The sequence below is a fragment of the Pygocentrus nattereri genome, chromosome 30 (assembly GCF_015220715.1).
Source record: "Pygocentrus nattereri isolate fPygNat1 chromosome 30, fPygNat1.pri, whole genome shotgun sequence".
Classification (NCBI taxonomy): Eukaryota; Metazoa; Chordata; class Actinopteri; order Characiformes; family Serrasalmidae; genus Pygocentrus; species Pygocentrus nattereri.
Genome location: NC_051240.1, coordinates 1,565,189 through 1,589,159, shown reverse-complemented (window position 1 = coordinate 1,589,159; position 23,971 = coordinate 1,565,189). Strand labels below are relative to the sequence as shown.

Genomic DNA, 23,971 nt, shown 5'->3' with positions numbered 1-23,971 from the left:
GTGTTAGACGAAAAAGGAATGTTGTGTACAAGATACCAGTTCTCCATGAATTCCATGGCATTCCGTTGCACACACACTTTATAACTTTTATAATCTCCATAGAAAAGCACTGCCAGTAGAATGAATTGCTCAGAAGCAGCTGCACATTAACTGCACATAAGGTCATTATGCCCAATGCTGAGCATCAGCTAGAGGGATATAAAGTGCTTATGCTTTCTAGATTTGTGCACATATCTGGCCTGATTTACAGTGGAGTCACTGAGGGCTTTTTTGGGTTCCTTCAACATATTTCCTGTAATGGATGACTGTTCAAAAGGTTTTCCATTTACACAACTACAACCCCAAATCCAGTGAAGTTGGGACGTTGTGTAAAACATAAATAAAAACAGAATACGATGATTTGCAAATCCTTTTCAACCGATATTCAATTGAATCCACTACAAAGACAAGATATTTAATGTTCAATCGGATAAACTTTATTGTTTTTTGCAAATATTCACTCATTGAATGCCTGCAACACGTTCCAAAGAAGTTTGGACAGGGGCGTGTTTACCATTGTGTTACATCACCAGACAGGCAGGCCAGTCTAGTACCCGCACTCTTTTACTATGAAGCCACGCTGTTGTAACACGTGCAGAATGTGGCTTGGCATCGTCTTGCTGAAATAAGCAGGACGTCCCTGAAAAAGACGCTGCTTGGATGGCAACAGATGTTGCTCCAAAACCTGTATGTACCTTTCAGCATTAATGGGCCTTCACAGATGGTCAAGTTACCCCTGCCATGGGCACTAACACCCCCCCACACCATCAGAGATGCTGGCTTTTGAACTTTGAGCTGAAAACAATCCGGACAGTCCTTTTCCTCTTTGGACCGGAGGACACGACGTCCATGATTTCCAAAAACAGTGTGAAATGTGGACGCGTCAGACCACAGGACACTTTTCCACTCTGCGTCAGTCCATCTCAGATGAGCTCGGCCCAGAGAAGCCGGCGGTGTTTCTGGGTGTTGTTGATATCTGGCTTTCGCTTTGCATGGCAGAGTTTTAACTTGCACTTGTAGATGGAGCGACGAACTGAGTTCACTGACAGTGGTTTTCCGAAGTGTTCCTGAGCCCATGTGGGAATATCCGTTACAGAATGATGTCAGTTTTTAATGCAGAGCCGCCTGAGGGATCGAAGGTCACGGGCATTCAGTGTTGGTTTTCTGCCTTGCTGCTTACTTGCAGAGATTTCTCCAGATTCTCTGAATCTTTTGATGATATTATGGACTGTAGATGATGAAATCCCTAAATTCCTTGCAGTTGCACGTTGAGAAACATTGTTCTTAAACTGTTGGACTATTTGCTCACGCAGTTGTTCACAAAGTGGTGAACCTCGCCCGTCCTTGCTTGTGAACGACTGAGCGTTTCAGGGATGCTCCCTTTATACGCAATCATGACACTCACCTGTTTCCAGTTAACCTGCTCACCTGTGGAATGTTCCAAACAGGTGATTTTTGAGCATTCCTCAACTTCTTTGGAACGTGTTGCAGGCATCAAATTCAAAATGAGTGAATATTTGCAAAAAACAATAAAGTTTATCCATTTGAACATTAAATATCTCGTCTTTGTAGTGTATTCAGTTGAATATAGTTTGAAAAGGATTTGCAAATCATCATAATCTGTTTTTATTTCTGTTTTACACAACGTCCCAACTTCATTGGAATTGGGGTTGTATATAAAGTAAATGTGGACACTTGTTGAGACTAAATTATCAATGGGATGCAGCTTTAAATCTATTGAGCTTGTTCTTTTATTGTTAATGTCCTTTTACCACACCTTTCAATTTTTCATATTTTTGTTATGTAGTACTACAAATACTGAAATCATGGATACAGTATTGAAATACAAATACATTAACTTAACAAAAAGGCCACAAATACAAAGTGTAGGATAAAAATCAGGCAAGAAACAGGACAGGACTGTGGTGAAGTATTTTACTTTATTGCCATAGATCATACAAGAGTTTCTGCACAGGGCAATTATACTTTCAGATCACATAAAATGTTATGTGAAAGGTTAAAAGTGCAGAGGTCTCCTCATCTGGTTACTTCTGGGCATTCTATGGGTCCAGATGGGCTGGGCTTAATTCTGCTGGCTGGATGGGCCTGTTAAAAGATAAAAGTTATTGTCATTAAAAGTTATGTCTGGGTTAGTATGTTGCATGTTTATAAAGGAGCATTTAGTCAACGTAGGATTACAAAGGATGTCCAGACTGGATGTTAGTCTGTTTTGCCAACTCACCATTATTCTGTAAAGCCTGCTCTACGGAAAACTCTGCCCTGTGAAAGGAAAGGATGGAGAACCAACACCTGTGTTAACTACATTGGCAACCAAGATATACAGGCCAACAACTCTGGAATTCCTCTTATTATCCTGAAGAAGTTCTAAGACACCCAATTAAGCTCTTAAAACAATCTCTGACCCGTCATCAATTCCCCCCAGGAGGTGGCGGTAGCTGTCAATCTCAGCCTCCAGCTTCATCTTGATGTTTAGCAGGGCCTGGTACTCTTCGGTCTGACGCTCCACCTGTTCTCGTACTTTGGTCAACTCAGCACCAAGTTGCTGGATGATCCGGTTCAGACGGACCATTTCCCGCCTATACCGACCGTCTGCATCCTTCAGAGTCTCTTCCAAAGACAGGATCTAAGCAAAAGCCATTGAAATACAGTCAATGTGACAACATTGTCCTCAATAATGAAGGCACAGATCACTTGTTGAGTGTAATGGAGACCAGAATAAGAATATCTCTTCTGGACACGTCCAGCACCTTCCTGAGCTGATGGAGGTTTATACACTTTGGTTGAAACACACAGCATATCGCTGTTGTTGGAAGAAAACCTCGTATCTCCAAAACGCTAACTTCACAGGAGAAGGAAAAAACCTACTTTACTTTTAATGGAAGTCAATGGAACCAGAATTTTTTCCAAGTCATTTTGGGCCGTTTCTTTTAGTCCATTCATCATGAACTTTATGGACAATAATAAAGAACAACGGGTACTTTCAAAATATCTCAAAAACTGAAAAACATCAGAAATGGAGATACAAGGTTTTCTTCCGACAACAACGATATATTTATGTAAAAAGCCAACTCACAAATGTAAATAAATACAACAAGCTATTTAGCAAATCTTACTTTGTCAGGTATGTTTTCTATTATTGCTGAAATCTAAGCCCAGTAGTGGGGCAGGCTGTAACAACGGCACACTGTATTTGAAAGCAACCCATCTGGTGAGTAAGTAGTAGGTGTTATTTGTAACACAAACACAGGTTTTATATCACAGCTGGAAAGGTTCTCTCCTCTGTCCTTTTATTGCTGTGGACGGGTGGACGTTACCGTGCTCTGCAGAGCCTGAATGTCAATTTCTCGCAGCTGTTTCTGACGGCGAAGCTCACTGAGCTCAGTCCCGCTGGTCTGCAGACACTCAGTGTTCTTCGCCACCTCCACTTTGATGTTGTCAAACTGTAAAAAGGGCGACAAAGCATCTCAGAAAGAGCTACAAATAATGGGTTTACAGCTCATTGTGTCTGTGAAGGACCTAGTTTTCTTCATAGACCTCATGTAAGCTTACCTTGCTTCTGTACCACTCATCAGTCTCCACGCGGTTCTTCATGGCCAGTTTTTCATACTGAGCACGGATCTTGTTGACAGTGTCACTCAGGTTGGACTGAGGGGAATCTGCTTCGACAGTCACAGTGGACTCCTTGATTCTCTCCTTCAGCACAGCGACTTCCTTCAGCATGGCAGGAGGAGAAGGTCGCTGAGTTTTGAGAGATTTACAGAGGCACGGGAGTCATTTGGTTAACACTTAAACCGAAAGTGAACTTACGTCGCGGTGGTCTTTCTTGAGGAAAGCGAGCTCCTCCCTGGCGGACTCGATCTGACTTTCCAGGTTGAGGCGCGCGATCTGCGTATCATCAATGACTTTCCTCAGCTCGGCGAGCTCGTGCTCCACGCCCTGGCGCGCGAACCTTTCTGCATCCAGCCTGGCAAGAAGCATAAAAAAGAGACTGAAGTGAATCGTAACAATCAGGTTTTACATCATCTGCTGTATCTGGCACGTGGAAGACAAGCGTCGAGAATGTTCTCCACACTGGCGCCCAGGTGATGGAATGAACTCCCACTGGCTGTCCGAACAGCAGAGTCTCTCGCTGTCTTCAAACACAGACTGAAGACTCATCTCTTCACACAGCACTTAAATCAGCACTGAATTAAGTATTGATTGCAATATATTGAATATCTGTGTAGTGTATTGTAGTTTACTGTATTGTGTTGTATTGTAGTTTACTGTATTGTGTTGTATTGTAGTTTACTGTATTGTAGTGTATTGTAGTTTACTGTATTGTATTGTAGTGTAGTTTACTGTATTGTGTTGTATTGTAGTTTACTGTATTGTAGTGTATTGTAGTTTACTGTATTGTATTGTAGTGTAGTTTACTGTGTTGTGTTGTATTGTAGTTTACTGTATTGTAGTGTATTGTAGTTTACTGTATTGTGTTGTAGTGTAGTTTACTGTATTGTGTTGTATTGTAGTTTACTGTATTGTAGTGTATTGTACAGCACAGAGTTCTGTCTTCAGCTCTGCTCCTTTTCTCTCTGTATCTACAGTGACTCTGTGTTTCTATCAGTCTCTGAGCTCAGGACCGTCTTTCTCTCTAACCTGCTGGTAACTAGCAGAGACACTTTCTCTAGACAGACAAAGCTCTTCTGGTAAGTTGCTCTGGATTAGAGCGTCTGCTAAACGCTGCTGGAAACGTAGCTCGTCTCCTTGCTGGGACCCGGATGTGCCACAGACTCCCTCCCTGAGTCGTTTTTATTGATTATCGTGCTGGCTTTGATCACTGTCATCATGATCATTTTCATAATATTGAAAAATGGTCGCTTACTTGTTTCTGAAGTCTTCGTTCGCCAGTTTTCTGTTGTCTATCTGGAGTAAAATGCGGGCGTTTTCCATGGTCTTCTCATGGACCTACAAACATAGTCATAAAAAGGTTATTACGTCACCTTCATATGTGGACCCTGATTACTGGTTTAACTCAGCAAGTTGACCTGTCTCTGAGTGGTTCCTCACCTCCTTTCTGAGGTCAGCCAGCGGTTTCTCGATCTCATCCCAGTCCCGGTCGGCCGTCTGGCCCCTCTTCTCTAAGATGTCTTTGATCTGCTCCTCCAGCTCTTGGTTGGAGTTCTCCAGTTTTCGCACTCTGTTCAGGTAGCCGGACAGGCGGCTGTTGAGGTTCTCCATGGTCTTCTTGTCGTCGGTGGGCGTAGGACCCGGGGCTCCGCTGCTCGGAGCCTGAGGCTGGCTCTCCGGGCGGAGGGCGTTTCTCAGGTTCTGCAGGCTGGACACAGAAGCCCGGGCGCCCTGACCACCCGCTCCCCCGAACATACTGCTGGCGCTGTTGCGAGACATGCTGCTGGGGGGCTGCCGGGGGGCGAGAGGACAGAGCAGCGTAAAATCACACTCAGGTAAATGCAGGCTTAGTAAAAAACTAGACACTTTAAAAAACTTTACTTTTTTTCCAGTTTTAGACGACAGTATATTCTAGATGTGCAGAATTCAAGACTGTAAATGGGTCAGTTTTAAAGTCATTTTAGTGGAGAATTAAGTCAATGACTAACCAAACAGGGCAACACAAATCCAAGTCAAAGTGTTGCTGCATAAATAAAACTAGGAAGTATTCGGTGAAAAGTATAGAATTCATTATTCTTCTGTTTTTGTGCTCCTAATGGGTCTAGAATAAAATGCCAAAGCTCAAAAGTGAGAGGTGAGAGCAAGTAAAGCAGTTCAGGTGCTAACAGAAGGGAAATCCATCCATCCATCCATCCATTTTCTAAGCCGCTTCTCCCTCAGGGTCACGGGGTGGGGTGTGCTGGAGCCTATCCCAGCGGTCATCGGGCAGATTGGAGTGAAATGACACGCTAAAAAGCGAACTGTGAGCTATATGGAAATTCCTATAACTGTAAAAACTAAAATCCTTTTCTTACAAATACTCTTGGATATAAATACAAGTCCTGCACATAAAAGAAAAGTGCAGTTCCATCACTTCAGTGCATGGAACTGAGGCAATGGAGTCAGTACTCACCTCAGGTAACAGACGAGAAGACACAGCCCGTAACTCTGGCCTCTAACCAGCTTTTAGCCTTTACGCCCCGCGGTGGCTGTTTTTATACAGAACCGTATCTGATGTGTGCAGATGCCATTGGAAAAATGACACCCACACACCCATCAAGCAGGTTTTTTAGGCTGAAAAACAAGTTCTTGTGCCATCCTCTCCATATGTTCCTCAAAGAACATAATTCATGATGGGAGGTCCTTGCTTGTCCTTAATAAACAGGTGCTACTCTCAGTTCCTCTGCACATCTCCTCTTCTCTTCTTGAAGCACTTCTCCTCCCAGCAGTGACCTCCAGCACAATGGCTACAAGAAGCAAACCTGGCTTCAGCAGCCAGTCGTACTCACCCTCTTCATCCAGGGGTTGCCCGAGTATCTCTTCCAGCAACCTGGACCCACTGCTTAACCCACCAGTCTCCAAAGTGGACCCTCTGGACCAGCAAGCCAAGACTAAGGAGAAAGATCAGATGGTTGGACTCAATGACAAGTTTGTCGCATTCATTGACAAGGTAAAGAGGCACTGTTTTCCAGAAATTCCGCAGAAAGGAACTAAAACATTGTTGCAGTTACACAAGGGACTCTTTTCAGGACTTATTTACTTTATTTATGTCAATACTGTCTGTTTTTCTATGTGCATCTCTTCCATTCAGTTATGTCTCTGTCCGTCTGTGCCTCAGGGCTTGACTGGCAGGTCTGTTAGTGAACACAAGAGGAGATGTGAGGGCTTCTAAAAACAAACAAAGATGCAGTGTCAGTCTTGAGCACTAGGAGTCACCATGCCATAGAACATCGTGCTCTGTCCCCTCTTCAGGATTAGTGTTAGCAAACAGCTACACTAAAGAAGCGAACCAATCAAAATGATGAAGCATGATGACACATTTACATTGAAAGCAAATCTGTTTAATTTAGGGATGGGCTAAATAAACTCACCGCACAAAGTGTCAACTACATCACTGCTCCTATTAAAGGGCCCATATTCATTTTTTGCATTTTGCACCTGACTGTTTAACAGCCTCTCTGTGTTCTTTAGAATTAAAGAGACTGGTTTTGTCATTGTGTTTTAAGACTGATATAAATGTAAATAACCTCTACTGTATTGTATCTCATTCAAAACACTCCAGGCTGAAACACTCCTTATACCTTTAAAGTGAATAGGCAGAGCTAAAGTGCCATAGGCATATAGGACTGTGTGATCACAAAAACAATGAATTCAACATGGGCTGTTTATTTCTGTTATGCTTTCATATGTGAATTTTAAGACTGGGGAGTCTGTGTAAAATGCCACAAGTGTACAATTACATCGACAGAGTTGTAACATAGTTATTTTTAGTGACTACGTACGGCAAATTGCGTCAGAAAGCACTGAGGTTGTTTCGTTAACATAATTAATGCCGGTTGTGTAGAGCCCGTCTATGTTTGGTCCCAAATAAAAAGGACCTGCCTTGTAATATAACCTCAGCAAAATCATGTAATTCACATTTTACAGTATTTGTCTAGGATACCTGTGATGAGGTCATATCCTCCTTTGAACATTAACAACCGTAAATATGCTTTAATGGAAACTCTAGGTTCGTCATCTAGAGGAAGAGAACAAAATCTTGGAAGCCCGGCTGAAAATTCTGCTGGGCCAGGATAGCTACAAGGGAGACACAGACAACATTGTGAAAGAAGTAGCAGCAGATCTGAGGCAGCAGATTGAGGGGCTTGACCGAGACCGGCAGAAATTAGCGTCCGAGCTGGCGAAGTCAGAGCAGGAGTTGAACAACACCCGAGTCAGGTGCGTACGGGTCACTGACTGATATGGGGGGAGTGGCAAGCGTACTGAGTGTTTCAGAGGCACCTAAACATTTATTTATTTAAGCTTCAAAGAAATCTCAGCTCCTCCGATTCCTGGAAATGCAGATGTCTACTTTATGAGGTGAATAGTCTTGAATGTTGTGTCCACAAGTTTGTTTTCTCCATCTTAAGAACTTTGGAGAGACATGATCTTAGTAGCAATTACATAAACGATTGCTGTCCAGTTAGCCATGTAAGGAGGGTTTGGGTGCAGAAACACTCTGGAATGTGCTCTGTGTTGGGAGCAGTGCACAAAGCGGCCAGAGCAAGCCAGCATTGAAGCCATCCATCTAGCCTGTGCTTCCGCAGCTTTGTCTGTTTCCACTCAGTGTGAGTGCTGTTTTCTTCACTTGGCCACAAGGTCAGCACAGCCTCAAGGGCTTAGCAACACATGCGACTTTCCTCTGCTCTGTCCTTTCAACGTATTTTTCATTTGACAGTTATGAGGATGAGATCCAGAAGAAGACTGACCTGGAAAATGACTTTATTCTCACTAAGAAGGTACAGAATATTTCCATTCAAGACTTCTCAGTGTGCCATGGTGAATACCGCCATCCATTACAGTGGGAGCTCTTGTGTTTCTGTTCTGCAGGATGTAGATGATGGCTTTTTACAGAGGGTGCAGCTGGAGCTGCAAATGGAGGACATCATGAGAGAGCTGGATTTCTTAAGGCGCGGATTTGAGGAAGTTAGTACCATCACAGTGACAATTAGGGGTTTTTATTCCGTTCAGTGGCTGTATACCGATTTTAATGTTCACCTGCTTTCATCCCTTCCTTGGTGCTGTGTACTTAATGGTTGGTCTCTGACTCGCTCTGCAATAGGAGATAAAGGAACTGCAGTCTCTGATCCGCAATGACACGGTGGTGATAAAGACCAGCAACTCTCGAAACCTGGACATGGATGAAATCCTGAATTCAGTCAAGGCCCAGTATGAGGAAATGGCTGCTCGCAGCCGAGAAGAGGCTGAGCAGTGGAACAAGAGAAAGGTCAGTGGCTTCCTGGTCATGACCCCACTCGGAGAGCGCTCATGCATAATAGACTTGATATTGATGTTTTTGGAGTTCTCTGGGTTTTTCCAGTTTTGTGAAGTGCTCAGTTCCGAAATGTAGTACTACAGTTTTAATACTACAGTGTAATATGATGAGCTGTGGAAGTCCAAAAGCATCCAACATCCAAAGTTCTGCAGTAGATTACTGCAGATATATCCCAGAGAAGCCCTTCAGCAATATCCTGTAGACAAAAATGACTTTCACAAATATGTTATGGACATGTGTGTTATGTGATTCCACAGATGGATGACATGGTGCTAAAAGCAGGGAAGCATGAAAAAGATGTAAAGGAAATCAGAAAAGAGATATCTGACATCCAGAGGAACATTCAGAGGCTCATGGCAGAGATTGAAGCACTCAAGAAGAAGGTGTGACTCTTCACAAAAATGGCTTTCATTTTCAAGCGCCGATCGATTGTAATCAGCTGATATTCATTCCTAACGTGACCATTTACCAGTTTATTTATAGTTTAACCAATTAGCTTGTTTTCCAAGTAGACATGGACTGCATTGGGATGCTGTGTGTGCATATCCACAGGCCACCCGCCTGCGTTTAGTATGTTTTTTAAACCTGCAAATTATGAAATTTAGGTACAAAAACTAATAAATACACTTTTAAAAGAGGTGTTGGTTTTGTTGCCTGTTGCTATCATACACTGGCTAGTTAACACTGGACAAGAAACAGGCCATCAGCAAAAACAATCTGCATAAAACAAACTTGGCTATACAGACGTAAACTCTACCCGTGTCTTTTTCTGTTTCTGTATTATCCACATCATGAACTTGATTAGCTTTTGTTTGCGTCTTTCAAATTTGTTCCTGCACATCCTTTGCAGAAAATCAGTCTGGAGGATGAAATAAAGAACTCAGAAGTGGACGGGCAGCAGTCTCTGGACGATGCTCGGGAGCAGATTGCTCAGCTTGAGGATGCGCTCCGCAGGGACAAACAACTGATGGCACGGCAGGTGCGCGAGTATCAGGAGCTCATGAACCTCAAGTTGGCCCTGGATATTGAGATCGCCACCTACAGGAAACTTCTGGAAGGAGAGGAGATGAGGTACAGTGGCTTTTGAACAGGTCCACTGGGCTGTATTGTCCACTGGGACTACTTTTTTATTTTTGTTTTGGCGTAAATGGTTCATGCGGTCTGTCTGAGGAGTTGTTTGTCTTCTTGTCTCACCTATAGACTGACTGAGCATCGGCGTGATCAGTTCGGTAAGAGTTTTATCACTACTGCTTCTTTACATTACCACACATGCGTGCACATCTTCATTTCATTAAATGGACATTTTTACTCACATTTCTAATCACATTCACACAGCTACGTCACAAATCCAGATCCGGGGGCGTAGGCTGTGCTATGCCACTGTCCCGCTAAAGTAAACTTGTCTCATCTTTTGCTCAGATTTCTAAAATCAAACCAAAAAACCATCCCCGTCCTTACTTATGCAGACGTCAAGGCCCCAAAGTCCAGGTCAAGTGAGATGCCTTCACGAATCCACTCTCCAGACGAAGCCAACAAGAGCCTGATAATAAAAATTGAAGTCAAGGATGGCCGCGTGATCTCTCAGACTTCACAACTTCTTTAAGGATTCTGTTTGCTGCCACAGTACTGATATTTGCTTTAAAGCCGTGGTGTTTAACCCCAGTCCTTGGACGACGGTGTTTTCCCTGCATTTATAAGCCAGATTTAATTAAAGAGGATTCTGAGTAATTGGATGTTGAATTGAACTAGGAACAAGATAAACTCTATAATAGGGCTGCGATATGCCGTTAGTTAACCATTATTGTAATATTGGCTTTTGCACTACTGGTATAGCAGAAGGTTGGTTACAATATACAAAAGACCTAAAACACATCACATTTCCAAGATGACTGCTTATGTGTTTGATTAATGAAGGTGTGTAATCCAACAAGTGGAAATTGTAGTAATAATAAATTGTCTGATGCTGTTTAGTATTCCACGCTGCATACCACAATAACTATATGCACTAATATAATCAACAAGCTAGTATTTTGTCCCTATCCTGCAGCCCTACTGTGTAGTACTAGTTGGATTAGTACAAGGATTGAGAACCACTGTTCTAGAATAGGGTTATTATCGTTAACTAAAACTATTACTAAAAAAAATAAGGAGCCATGAATAAATTTGCTCATTGCCTCATTAACAAAAACAAAAATGGCAGTTTTCAGAAACGTAAGAACTAAATCAAGACAAAAATGTCAACAGGAAAACTGAACAGAATTACTGAGAAAAAAACGTTCGGTTTGTGAATATGGGTTCAAAAGTGTAGCTGGAGATGAGTTGAGCTTGTTTTAATTTTATTGTACCCTTATCAACTACCTACTATTACAGCGTTCATCAGAACATTTGAAACTAAAGCTGCCATTAAATGAAAACTAAAACTATTGCTTTTCCAAATATACCTATTCATACAGGCTTAAAACTAAACTGAAATCAAAAAACTAAATTAAAAACTAAATCAAAATAGCAAACAAATGATGGTTTCGAAACTATAAACAACCCTGTGGACCCTCTTAATAACCCCGCTACCCTCTTAAGTCAGGAGAGCCATTAGTGACCCTACACTTATTTACTGCACCATGTCTTTTCCTTATTTTTTTACCAGGTTCTTTGTTGGTGAATGTAAAAGCAACATATATTTGAATGTCCTTAGGGAAATAAAAGGGAACTTTTACTCCTAAATACAGCTGTGTGTCTTTTTTGTTCTGTTTATGTAAGCAGTGATCTCACGATGTGGGTCCTGGGCTTTGTCAGTCTGTAACAGTATAGGCATACAGTGTTTCCTCTACACCTTCTCAAAAATCTTACTGAACTTTCACAGTGGATGTAACTTGGAGGCCCAGACACATTTTGTTTTTAGAATAGAGCACATGTACTTGGCTCTCTGACAGAGATAACGGGACCTGAAAAGAAATAAAGTGATGAAGATGACAATTTCAGCAGCAAAATGTCTGGGACTACTGCCAGTTTCACCCCACAACTTCACATGCATGCACAGTTGCTATCACACTTCTGCCTATAAATATGAAATGACTGGCTTGTGATACACCCCGGCACAAGTTTTGCAGGTTTTTAGTGTGCATTGTAAAATAGATTATAAAAAAGAAACAGATGTTACCCAGATTCGAACGTCACATGGATTGCTCAGTTTCATCGTTTTGGGCTTGCGATCACTCTTTTAGAGCTCTAAATGTTCACATTGTCCTCCAGATGTCCAACATCATATTTTGATTTAATTTGCAACAGAATGCAGACCAAGACACTTGGTTTATTCCGTAGGTGCACTCGGCCATGTACAAGTTCTTTTGCTCACCACACAATAGAAATGGTTAATTACTCAGCATAGGAGACTCTATTTAAAACGGTTTATACAACACCCTTCAGCCTTTTAACTTACTGTGTCTCTCTGTCCTGCATGAAGTGTTAGAGATCGCTTTCATGGTGACAAAGAGCCCTGATGCTACTACAGCTTTCTCCAGGCAAGAGTTATCAAAAAAGATAGAACAGAGAGAAAAGTTGTAGCTGATAGAACTAAATTTCCAAATATTTAACATTTCCATAAATCCTCAGCACTGGGTCAATCCAGCTGAAATCAGTCTGCCTTACTGACAATTAATTAAGAGACCCTTATTAGTCCCACAACGGGGAAATTTCACCTCCGCATTTAACCCATCCGTGAAGTGAAACACCACATACACACTAATGAGCACACACACACACTAGGGGGCAGTGAGCACACTTGCCCAGAGCGGTGGGCAGCCCAATCCGCAGCGCCCGGGGAGCAGTTGGGGGTGAGGTGTCTTGCTCAAGGACACCTCAGTCATGTGCTGTCGGCTCTGGGGATCGAACCGGCGACCTTCTGGTCACGAGGCTGGTTCCCTAACCTCCAGCCTATGACTCTTTGATTTGCATGAATACTTTGAGGAAATATCACTGTACAGAACAGATCGTGTGCAGAAATCCAGGCTGGTATTGTCTTTATTTTTTGAGATGTAGAGGCTTTAAAAGTGAGTATTGGCCTTTTTTGTTTTTCATTTTTCAAAACTTCTGTGTAATTCACTTGTTGGGATGTAAACAAAGTGGTCCGCTCCAGAGACACTGACTGAGATTACTGTACGTTGATGGCGATAGGACCCAGAGGTCTCATTTTCTTTAGAATCCAAAATGACCAGTAAACTTTCACATCTAAGTTTATGACCAGCCCAATTCCAAAAAAGCTGGATCAGTAGGTAAAATGCAATAAAAAAGGGAATGCAGTGACTTATAAAACTGCGTTGACCCATTTCTGAACATAAACAAAGACGAGATATTTCATGGTTCATGGTTCATGGTCATCTGTAAATATACGCTCTTTCTGAAATTGATGACTGCAACTTATTCTAAAAAAAGCCGGGACAGGAGCAAGTTTAAGATTGAGAACATTGTAAAATGTTTAAAAACACCTTAAACAGGTAATGCCATCATGCTATGATATGAAAGGAGCACTCAGGAAAGAGCCATTCCATTGTGAGCGAGGATGGGTCCAGGCTCACCACTTTGCCAAAAATGAGCAAAAAATCCTAATAACATTCCTCAGCCAGGACTGCACGGATCATAAGTATTTCACCCTCTACATAATATCATCCAAAGATATAAGGAAACCAAAGGAAAATCTCTTTGTGTAAAGGAAAAAGCAGAAACACAACTTCATTCCTGTGACCTTCAGCCCTTTAAACCTCACTGCATTCAAGTCCTGTTTCTGTGACGGATGTCACCGCATGGGTTTCCTTTTTACTTTGAAAAATCCTTGTTAATAAACACTGTCAACTGCACGAATACAAATTAAGACTGTACTGTGCAGTGGAAGGTTATTAGAACACATTTGCAACATATACTGTTCATAAGGTCAAACATAAAATGTATTTTTGTACTGATTTCAAAGAAATGCAGGTCAAACAGAAGTTACTTATCACTGCTTTTTGTTTTATTAGTATTTCCCATACTGTCCAAACTTTTTTGAAATAGGGTTTGTATATGTGATGTTGAGAAAATACTACTTTTAAATTAACAGCTGCAAGAATTATGGTCACACCCACTTTTTAAAGACTCACAGTGCTATTATTTCATGTGTGAATTAAGCAAATGTGAGATGGTCTGTTCTGAAATCTGGAGATTTGAGAGGGATTTAACCAGTGACAAATGCCATATAGTGCACCAAGTATCAAGCCTCACAGAGGACCTAAGTATAACTCAAGTCTATAAAACAATTCACAAATAATCTCTGTAGATCACTTTGCTCATCAATATATTGGTATCCAGTAATCCAGTGCCATATACTGCCAATGCCCAGTTTTAACTGTGAAACACCTGAAGGTTAACATCCCTTTGTTGGTGCGTCCTGTGCCAGCGGTGCCATACCTTGCGCAACAGTCTCCTGGCGGGGTTGGTGTACTCCCTGTTGGCAAGACCCAAGAGGAGTGGCACTGTGGACATGCCACCCACACCAGTGCAAGAGAGCACAATGTACGCAGTACGGTTCACTTGTGGTTCATGATTCTGCAGGAAGACCATGCACAAAAGTGTGTAGATGATGTACGGCAACCAGCAGACAAGGAAGGCCAGGGAGACAGTGGCCACGCAGCGAGTATAGCGCAGCCCCAGCTTGCGCCTCTGCTCTGTGCTGTTCACGGCCCGCTGCTGCCGCTGGATGTCCCTCATCTGGACCCGTGTGATCCACAACACTCGGCCAGTCATGGCGGCGATGGAGACAATGGCGGGCACCAGCAGGCCATAAACCTCCAAGTAGATGAAGGTATCCGGAAAGATATTATGGTATATGCAACAGTTGTCTTTAGGCATAGCCACAGAGTGGACCGTGTTGTTGGCTGCAGGACACCAACCACTGCCGACCTCGTCAAACCTGTCCTTGTTGTTCCAGCCGAAAGCAGGCAGCAGGGCGTAGACCAGAGGGAGCAGCCACACAGCCAGCAGGGCTGGAACAAAGCGGCTGCGTGGCCAGAAGTGGCCTGGTAGCACCGGGCTGACAATACTCATGTAGCGCTCATAGTATACCAGTACCAGGTTAAAGATAAAGGCCAGGAATAGGAAGTTGGGGAAGATGTGTACCATCAGGCAGGAGGAGAAGGCGAGAGGGCGGCTCAGACTCATCCAGGGGATGAAGGGCAAGGCCACGCCCATGCACAGATCAGCCACTAGCAGGCTCAGGTACAAGTAGTTACGGGCGTTGTGGAGCTGGCGGCTAGAGGCAATGCCCAAAATGATCAGTAGATTGGCCAAAATGATGGTGGCAGACAGAGGCAGAGTGATGGCATAGATCAGCTGTGCTTCCTGTCCACTGCTCCTCGTGTCGTTGCAAACCATGGTGGTCATCGTACATGCTTCCCGTTACTTCTACATCGTCTTGCACTGAGAGGTCCACCCTGCATAGATGCAAAGGGAAATATTTGGATATCATTGCTATGCTCTTGCTATGTTCTTACTGCAGTAAGAATGCACAGTAAAGCTGGCAGGACTTCAAGAAAAGCCTGTTTGATTTTCAAAGGGACTCAAATTCAACCACTGATACATCTGTCATTAACATGCCTATTCGCTGAGGCAGGGATTGAGGGCCTGAGTCCATCCCAGTTTGCTGATTTCTTTGCACTAAACACAAAAACTAACCTTAGCAGTTGACTGCAGAGCTTAATGAGGTGAGAAGTGAGAAGCTGTGAGGGGTGAGTTCTCCACCCCTGAGATTGTCTACAATAAGGCCGCCCTTTTTGAACACTGGAAAAGCACATCCTGATGACTAACTTGGGAAGTATAACTACACTTTAAAAGACTACATCTGCTTTGTGGCTGATTGAAATATGCTGTTCTTGCCTTGCTGTTAGTCTACCTATGGAAACAGCATCAAAATTAAAATACAAACGTAAAATGTAATATATATATTTTATATATTTGCTTTTAAATTTCTCACTTCTGTATACAAAGTTGTGCTCAAAATGAAAATTCAAATTCAATACTGTGATTTTAATTTGCTATTTGGTATACTAGTATTGATATTTCATTTACACAAAGATTTAGATGCTTTATGAGTAGCTTTATATATATATTTATGTGATAATGTAATAGTAGTTTTAAAATGTATTTTATGCATTGTTACTCTCTAGTAATGTCTATACATTGCATTATCGAAGAGATCACCAAGCTAGAAAGATTGAAATGGAAATGGAAAACAGCCCTTTTCCTCTTGACAAGTACATACTGTTGCCTACTGCGCTCAATCTTTGTCAAAACGCCTCTGAAAATGCGTTCAACCTGAATGCGTTTTCATTTTTATAGTCTTCCTAACCTGTCAGCCATCCCATCAAGGCGGAGCCAACAACATGCTCAGTGGAAAAGGCCTTATCGAAAAACATGGCAGCTGATCTCACTTTAGAAGATGAAGCGAAACAGAGCAATGCATCAGTTTGCGCTGAGTCTTTATACACGACCCGTCGAATCTTTAATCAAAAATGTGGCAGATGTTTCTGTTTTTAACAGCTGGTCAGAATGACTGTCTGTGTCAGCCGACTGCAGGCTACAGATGTGGCAGATAGAGATTAATCCAGCATTGTGGTCTATTTTCTACTTTACATAGTGAGCATCAGATGTGGTGGATATATCGTTGTGTTTCACTTTATCTGCTACCAAAAATGTCTTCATAAAAGGATTTAGTTGTAATTGTACTGGTACACAGCCACGTGTAAATCAGCTGCAATAAAATCAGCTGCAATATTCATTCAAAAGTCAGAGCTGTCGTTTCAGATTTGGTGGGGTTTTTTCAGACCACGTCGGACGTCTGTATGTGTTGATATCAGAGGGCAAGCAACTGTTCTCCCTTGTCCGTTTTGTGTTGAATATAGACAAACACATGCAGCTTGTCTACGTATGTAAAATACAAAAATACAGAAGTTACATGTTCCAGCTCAACTGTTGCATCTTTGTAGTGTCCACACCTTGATAGGCTGAATTATGAATTATGTCTTTAAGACAAGGTCATGTCCCACAGCTACTGCAACCATGGCAAGTGCTACAGGCCTACCAATGTAGCTAAGTCTTAACAGTGATAGCTGGCAGACTGCAGCACTGGTTAACTGCAGAAGGAATTTTCCCTGCTCATGTGACATGCATAATGCATGTTGGGTGTTCAAAAAAGTCCAGTAAAACTTTAAGGCTGTGCTACAAACCACTGCATTCCGTCTGAAGAACCGCTTTTTCTGTTGTTTTATATGCAAGTCACACGTTTTGTTGATTTTCTAAGTAAATAAGCAGAGAACTCACTTTTGTAAATTTCGTACGACTATTTAGATACTGGATTTGTCTGTAATATACGACTATTTAGATACTGGATTTGTCTGTAATATACGACTATTTAGATACTGGATTTGTCTGTAATATATGACTATTTAGATACTGGATTTGTCTGTAATATACGACTATTTAGATACTGGATTTGTCTGTAATATATGACTATTTAGATACTGGATTTGTCTGTAATATACGACTATTTAGATACTGGATTTGTCTGTAATATACGACTATTTAGATACTGGATTTGTCTGTAATATACGACTATTTAGATACTGGATTTGTCTGTAATATACGACTATTTAGATACTGGATTTGTCTGTAATATATGACTATTTAGATACTGGATTTGTCTGTAATATACGACTATTTAGATACTGGATTTGTCTGTAATATATGACTATTTAGATACTGGATTTGTCTGTAATATACGACTATTTAGATACTGGATTTGTCTGTAATATATGACTATTTAGATACTGGATTTGTCTGTAATATACGACTATTTAGATACTGGATTTGTCTGTAATATACGACTATTTAGATACTGGATTTGTCTGTAATATACGACTATTTAGATACTGGATTTGTCTAATTTAAACCTGCACAATGTAAGATTTTTTTTGCTAAAACTGAAAGATGGGTGGCCAGTGCTATCCTAGCATGAAGTTTAGCCCCCTACTGGTCATTCTATTATGAAAGTAAGACATGTTACACGTTGTGCACGTTGCCTTAAACTACACATTTCCAGCTAGAGAGGTCTCCAAATCCCCAAATCCTCAAATCTTGCATAGTGAAGCTTTAACATATTGGCAGCGGTCATAAAATGTGGCCTTTGCAAAACGTATTGCACATTTTATATTGTATGGTTTTACCACATGTGGTAGTAAATAAATTTCCCTGTACGGCAAGTTTTAACTTATTTTTACTTAGAAAATCAACAAAGCACATCAGCAAATGGAATTTGACTGGGGGTGCTCAAACTTTTGCATACAACTGAAATGACTAATAATAAATTAAAAACTAGGTTTGGTATTGGAATACTCTTTAAAACGCAGCGCAGAATTTGATATAGGTTCATTACTATCTACAGCGTATATACTTTACCACTGTCACATAAAGCTGCAAACTGGAAGTCAATTTAAAAAATCTACATTACATTAATTGTAAAGCCCAAACGTAGCCGGTCAGCCAAGACAAATCTGGTGTCTATAGTTCTTTAGTTTTGCACTGGAACTAAAAATCTAATCCTGCTAAAGAATAGTCATGGAAGTTTATGCCCCCCTCCCCCATTTGCATCATGCAAACTGCACGCCGCACTGTGACCTCCAATGGACTTGCTTGTGTACTTTCTGTATGACAGTTATCCATAAAAATGGACAGAATTAGGGATCAAATTCAAGTGGCTGCTACTGTGTTTAGCTATGTGACACATTTTAATAGACACAATTAAATAGATGAAAAAATGAGAATTCGGATTATGGTACAATTATGTTCCCTGACTAAAGGTACTGAGATGAACCCTTGAGGGTCCCACCCCAGTGACAAGAGTGGCAGTGCCTCAGGGACAGTTTAGTTTTCTCAGAGTGCAGAAGTTATGATCAGCTATGTGTTTCTATCTGACAGAATGACAGAGGAAGCAATTACAACAATGCGAAAAGTCAAGACATTACAAGAGACGTGATTTATAATCAAATTAATGTTGGTTAACAAGCTGCAACACACACAAAAAAGATAAATAATGAGCGATAATGTTGAGGCAGTTTGCTTAATTAATGTTTCATGATAGCTCTCTGTAGCATAACTGTGACAGAAGCTGTAAACATTTAGAAATGTAACTACAGCTACGTTGTCTGCCAGGAAAAGAAAAGTGTTTAAAAAGAAAAAAAGCTACGACACGTTTTGTGTGTTTTGACAAGCTTTTCATGAGTTTGTGGTAGAACATTACTGGCTCGTTTTGAATTGCAGTTGGAGGCAGCTGCATACTGTTTTCATTAAAGCCAGGAAAGTAAAAAGGAGTAAGTAACCAAATAAGTACAGAATATGTGACAAAGTACAAAAACCTCTGTCTGTTTTTGTTCAGCAGTGATACAGGCAGCCGTGTCAGATTGATCCGGCCTGCAGACCACACACTGTGTGTGGATCTTTGAGTTGTCTACACAGGGAAGCTCTGATCTGTCGTTCTGTTTTTCCTTCTGACTCTCGCATATTGTGCAGCTCTGATCAACAGGCAAGCTCCATAACCTCATGAGCGGATCTAGAAGTTCTAAAACATATAAAAAGTAAAGACATTCAATGTTTTGCTGCTTTTCTAAGTGAAAAATAAGTTAACACATCGTCTTCAGAGAACACACTGCTGCACATTTTAATGTAACACATAGGAAAGAAAACGTAGAAAGTGCCCTGTGAAAAAGTGATGGTTTTAACATAGCAAGTCCACAAAACGTCCTTTTTACACGGATACTGAAACTTTTCCACACAGCTGTATATGTAGTGCCCTGGATGTCATTTTAATAGCTCCATCAATGTGGCTATGAATTTCTTTGGAAACAAAACGTCCTTTTTGGTCTTCGTTAATTTATGAAATCCCGGTTTTTCCGCAGTGTTCGTGGACATCACATCACTGGTGAACCTGCAACTTGTTTGTTTAAAATGTAGTAATGGTATTTCAAAGTGTCCATGACATCAATGCCATGTTAGTTGAATATTGCAGTAGACGTTAATATTGAATATCAGAATATCAAGATGTTTAACACCTTAAGTATTTATTGTAGCCTCTTACACACCTTGAGACCACCGGTGGTTCCAAAACGCACTCATATTCTTCATAACTTTCATATTTCATAAGCTACATTCAAAAAGTGGGTGTCACATGAGAGCTGTAACTGTTTTCTTTCCAGTCAAATAGATGGGTAATATCATTTTAAACCCTTATAACAGAAGAAGTCACATTTTTTTTGTCTACTGAAAGTCGACCCATTTCTCCACAAATCTGGGCTATAAACTATAAACAGAGGGCGTCTCTTCAGTGATATACTGTCAAATATTATTATATTTCTGTAAAAATTATTTTTATGAAATAATGCAGAGTTTCTCCGATTTTTTTGCAGTAAATTGTAGGCACATTACAACAGGTGTGTGATCATAAAACACATTTTCTGTTCATTTGAGGAGAGCTTTTACAAAATAAATAAATAAATAAATAACATCAAAATGTGCAGTTATTTCATGCAGTTACTGAATAATGTGGTCATGTAAATTCAGATGGAAAAAACAAAACATACCCTGGAGAATAAGAGGTTGAAGCAAATGCTTTATGGATACATTTAAAGCTGTCATTTTAAATGAAAAGTTCACAACTGTCGAAAAAACCAAAGTGCTGAAACCTGAGGTTTAAAACCCAACTATCAATTTGGGTTTCTAAATTTGCAGCTTTCCAATTTGCACTGCGATTTTACACTCAGTTGAAGTAAAATGACAAGTTATTTTATGCAAGTGACCCCTGGGGTTATTGTTTGTAAATAGGTAAGTTTGACAAGGAATGAGTAAACTATGTTAGAAATGTAGGCCTCAGATGACACAAAACTGCCATCACTGTGTAACTTCACTTTACAAACATTCATTATTACAAAATGTGGTCAAATTGCATGTTCAGTTGTGATAATAAGTTAGTAAATTGTTTACAGGGAACAAACTTTAATATGGCATTTTTCTGCCAGTTTAAGTGCACAAGCCATATCTTATGTTTAATTTTTTTTTACCAAATATTTTCAATTCAGCAAACAGTAACGGTGCCTAAAGTCTGCAGCAGTGTGGTCTCTGTAAAGAACGTATTCACTTATTTCCCTTTAGCAAATCAACAAAACACGTCGTTCAGCCAAATCTTTGCATACGACTGTAAATACTTCATTTAACTAGTATTGCATCCATTTCCATTTGACAATGAAATGCACGGCACAGGAAACCATGTAAACATCTAATTACAGTTTCTGAGAAATGGTTCGTGTGTCACTACCTGGGAGAGTGGACATCAAAACGATGTAAAACCTATTCCTCATAAACAGCCCATTTGCCAGGTTTATAGCAGCCATGAAAAGGAACTCATAAAAAGCATAAATCCCCCTCTGTATTTACAAACACTTGTAAATCCCCTTGGAACATACTCAAAAAACAAAGAAGCAGATAAGGATAAAAACTTACCTTTTTTTTCATGTGAAACAAACATCAGTGGACAAAAAAACACCCCAGAAACAAATCAACTCCTCACTGCCAGGCTAGTCTGGCAGGGGCCAAGCAAGAAGGTCATACACCAGCCATCAGCCAAGCCAATACAGAGCCTACACTTGTAAAGTCCTCCTTTTCTTTATGCTCGGTTTTCTTCTCATCCTGAAAAGAATGCTCAATGCTGAGTCCTTCTTTTGCCGTGACCAGACAAATCTGCAGTGAGGATAGAGGCGTGCCTCAGAGAGGAAGCACTCAGCAGACAGAGCAGACTGTGAAGTGGCCGTGTGAGAGCGGACCTACAGAGGATGAGCAAACTCGTGAATTAAAGTGAAACTGCTGGAGTGAGCCTGTATATGACACGCTCTTACAGCGAACTCTGCCCAAGACCTTTCAACTACCGCAAAAGAGGAAAACATACAGGTTTAAAATGGGATTTAGAAGAGTATTTTCCCCTCGGTGAGCAACGTGGTGCATTAGAGATCGAGCAGCCACAGTCCACATTGGAGATGTGTACACAGTCCATTGTCACAGTTTATTATAACTTCCATAACAAAAGATTTACAATCAGAGTTTGACCAAATCAGTCTCTAAACTCTCTTAACAGCTCTCATATAAACCAACAGCCCAGTGAAAAGGCTGCCAATATGCCTCGGTTTGGAGAACGTATGCATCTGCAATGGTTTTCTCCTAATCATCTCCGCCACCTGCAGTTTCATTGTCATTAGACCATAAATAAGATGCCGTAAGACAGATGCTCCAACATGCAAGGGAGTCACTGGAGAGGTCTCGTAATAATGTAGGGCTCTCATGGTTAATTTATTAACCTTGGTTACTATTTCTAAAAAGTTTAAAATGGACCTTCTTAATGAATCAGCAACAAATAGTTGAGGCAGGTCGAAAGATTATAACGCAAATTTAAAATTCCCTTACAGTAAGAAACATTCATTTCCTTCATTCACAGCACATTTCTGGTTTTATATATTCTTAATACAAGCTACAAGTTTTTAACTCCTATTTGTTTTTCTTAGTTTTTTACCAACTTAAGTATTCTGGACTCTTTGAAAGGCTATGCCTGGTTTGCTATTGTTCAATTAAGTCCATCTTTATTTACTGCAATTAAAAAAAATACATATAATCCAAGTTAAGCATTAAAAAGTTAAAGCATAATATTTTAACACTTTTTTGTTTACTGTTTCTACTTTGCGTGAACTTTGAATTTACTTCAATTTCCTTTTTCACCTTGTTACTTCATGTCCCTGACCATAATGAGTACGAATCATCATTTCATATCACAAAGACAAACGTTTTTTGTCATAATCATCCAAATTTATCATCCAGCTTTAGACCCTAAAGATAACATTTGTTCTCATGTTAAACACAAACTAGCTCTGCAATTTTTCAACAGTTTTTTTTCCAATTAGCACTGGAGCAGAAGGGAAAACCTTTAAGAATAAGCTTAATGTGAATTTCATGACGTCCTTGTCATTCATTTCATTTCATATTTCTGTCTTTATCTAATTATCACAAAGTATATGAGTTTGTTCTAATCGGTCTGTTTGCTGGACAGCCTTTTTGGCTATAACATAATAATCATACATTTAATAATTTAGACAATTTAGACATTTTGGAAATGAAATAATAGATAATATTGCTAACTGGTTCTTATTGTTGAGCTGAGCTCGAAAGGAAAGAGCCAGGATGGCCATCACTAGTCGTGTGATTGTGCAGCTGCTTTCGGCTGCATTGTGTTTGAGACGTACTGTGAGCTGAAGTTGGCGAGTCCTAAGCAGTGATCCACAGACTCTAAAGGACCACTTGATTTGAGTTCTGTTGCTTAAAAACTGTCTTTTTTCCCCTTTTGCATATATAATTGTGGTGTGTGTAATTGCACGATGACGCAGAGCAATTACACACATGCTCACACAAGGTGTTCAGACTTCGGGTCAGGATCAGGTTTGTTGACCTTTGTGGGTTTTTTTTATTAGTTTGTCCACATGGCCTTAAGAATTTGTGAACATTTATGTGCAATCAGAAATATAAATGAGAGATCTTCAGCAGCCAGACACTTTAATAAAGGAAGCCATGATGTCAGTTCCTTGTGTTTCATGATCTTGGTAATTGTAAATCTGTTGCCGGGTGCTGGAGCTCATGAGAGAGAGGCTGGGAACATTTTCTCTCGGAATACAGTGACACTGAATGGCATGACTGAGGATTTTTCCATTACTTGTCTTTCATAACTTTTTGAACATATTATGTATAATAAAATTATTCATATTATCATTATTATTACTTTTTGAGTAAATAAAATATATATTTTTTTCATTTAACTTATTTTGTCTTTTTGGTTTGCTTTGA

The 23,971-nt window shown here is 40.6% G+C and overlaps 3 protein-coding genes across 5 annotated transcripts; 1 reads left to right on the top strand and 2 right to left on the bottom strand.

Moving 5' to 3' along the window:
* Positions 1-1,960: 1,960 nt before the first annotated feature.
* Positions 1,961-6,193, bottom strand: LOC108436402 (keratin, type I cytoskeletal 18-like). Its single transcript, XM_017712859.1, has 9 exons — positions 6,122-6,193; positions 5,110-5,460; positions 4,925-5,007; positions 3,868-4,024; positions 3,610-3,771; positions 3,375-3,500; positions 2,463-2,683; positions 2,282-2,319; positions 1,961-2,145 (listed from the first exon to the last, which is right to left on the bottom strand). The coding sequence occupies exons 2-9, from the start codon at positions 5,446-5,448 to the stop codon at positions 2,123-2,125; spliced, it is 1,149 nt and encodes a 382-aa protein (XP_017568348.1). The 5' UTR covers positions 5,449-5,460; positions 6,122-6,193; the 3' UTR covers positions 1,961-2,122.
* A 158-nt stretch (positions 6,194-6,351) lies between these two features.
* Positions 6,352-11,743, top strand: LOC108436451 (keratin, type II cytoskeletal 8-like). 2 transcript variants are annotated; one of them, XM_017712957.2, is made up of 9 exons: positions 6,352-6,658; positions 7,718-7,926; positions 8,426-8,486; positions 8,578-8,673; positions 8,810-8,974; positions 9,280-9,405; positions 9,873-10,093; positions 10,223-10,251; positions 10,489-11,743. In XM_017712957.2, the coding sequence occupies exons 1-9, from the start codon at positions 6,452-6,454 to the stop codon at positions 10,623-10,625; spliced, it is 1,251 nt and encodes a 416-aa protein (XP_017568446.1). In that variant the 5' UTR covers positions 6,352-6,451; the 3' UTR covers positions 10,626-11,743. The 2 variants fall into 2 exon arrangements, with proteins under 2 accessions (XP_017568446.1, XP_017568447.1); XM_017712958.2 differs by having other exon boundaries at positions 6,355-6,658; positions 10,442-10,602.
* Positions 6,517-21,853, bottom strand: LOC108436401 (G-protein coupled bile acid receptor 1). Of its 2 annotated transcripts, none has more exons than XR_005129988.1 (2): positions 21,593-21,853; positions 6,517-6,599 (listed from the first exon to the last, which is right to left on the bottom strand). XR_005129988.1 is itself a non-coding variant. In XM_017712858.2 (2 exons), the coding sequence occupies exon 2, from the start codon at positions 15,428-15,430 to the stop codon at positions 14,393-14,395; it is 1,038 nt and encodes a 345-aa protein (XP_017568347.1). In that variant the 5' UTR covers positions 15,431-15,480; positions 21,593-21,853; the 3' UTR covers positions 14,342-14,392. The 2 variants fall into 2 exon arrangements, 1 of the variants encoding a protein (XP_017568347.1); XM_017712858.2 differs by lacking the exon at positions 6,517-6,599 and adding an exon at positions 14,342-15,480.
* Positions 21,854-23,971: the final 2,118 nt, after the last annotated feature.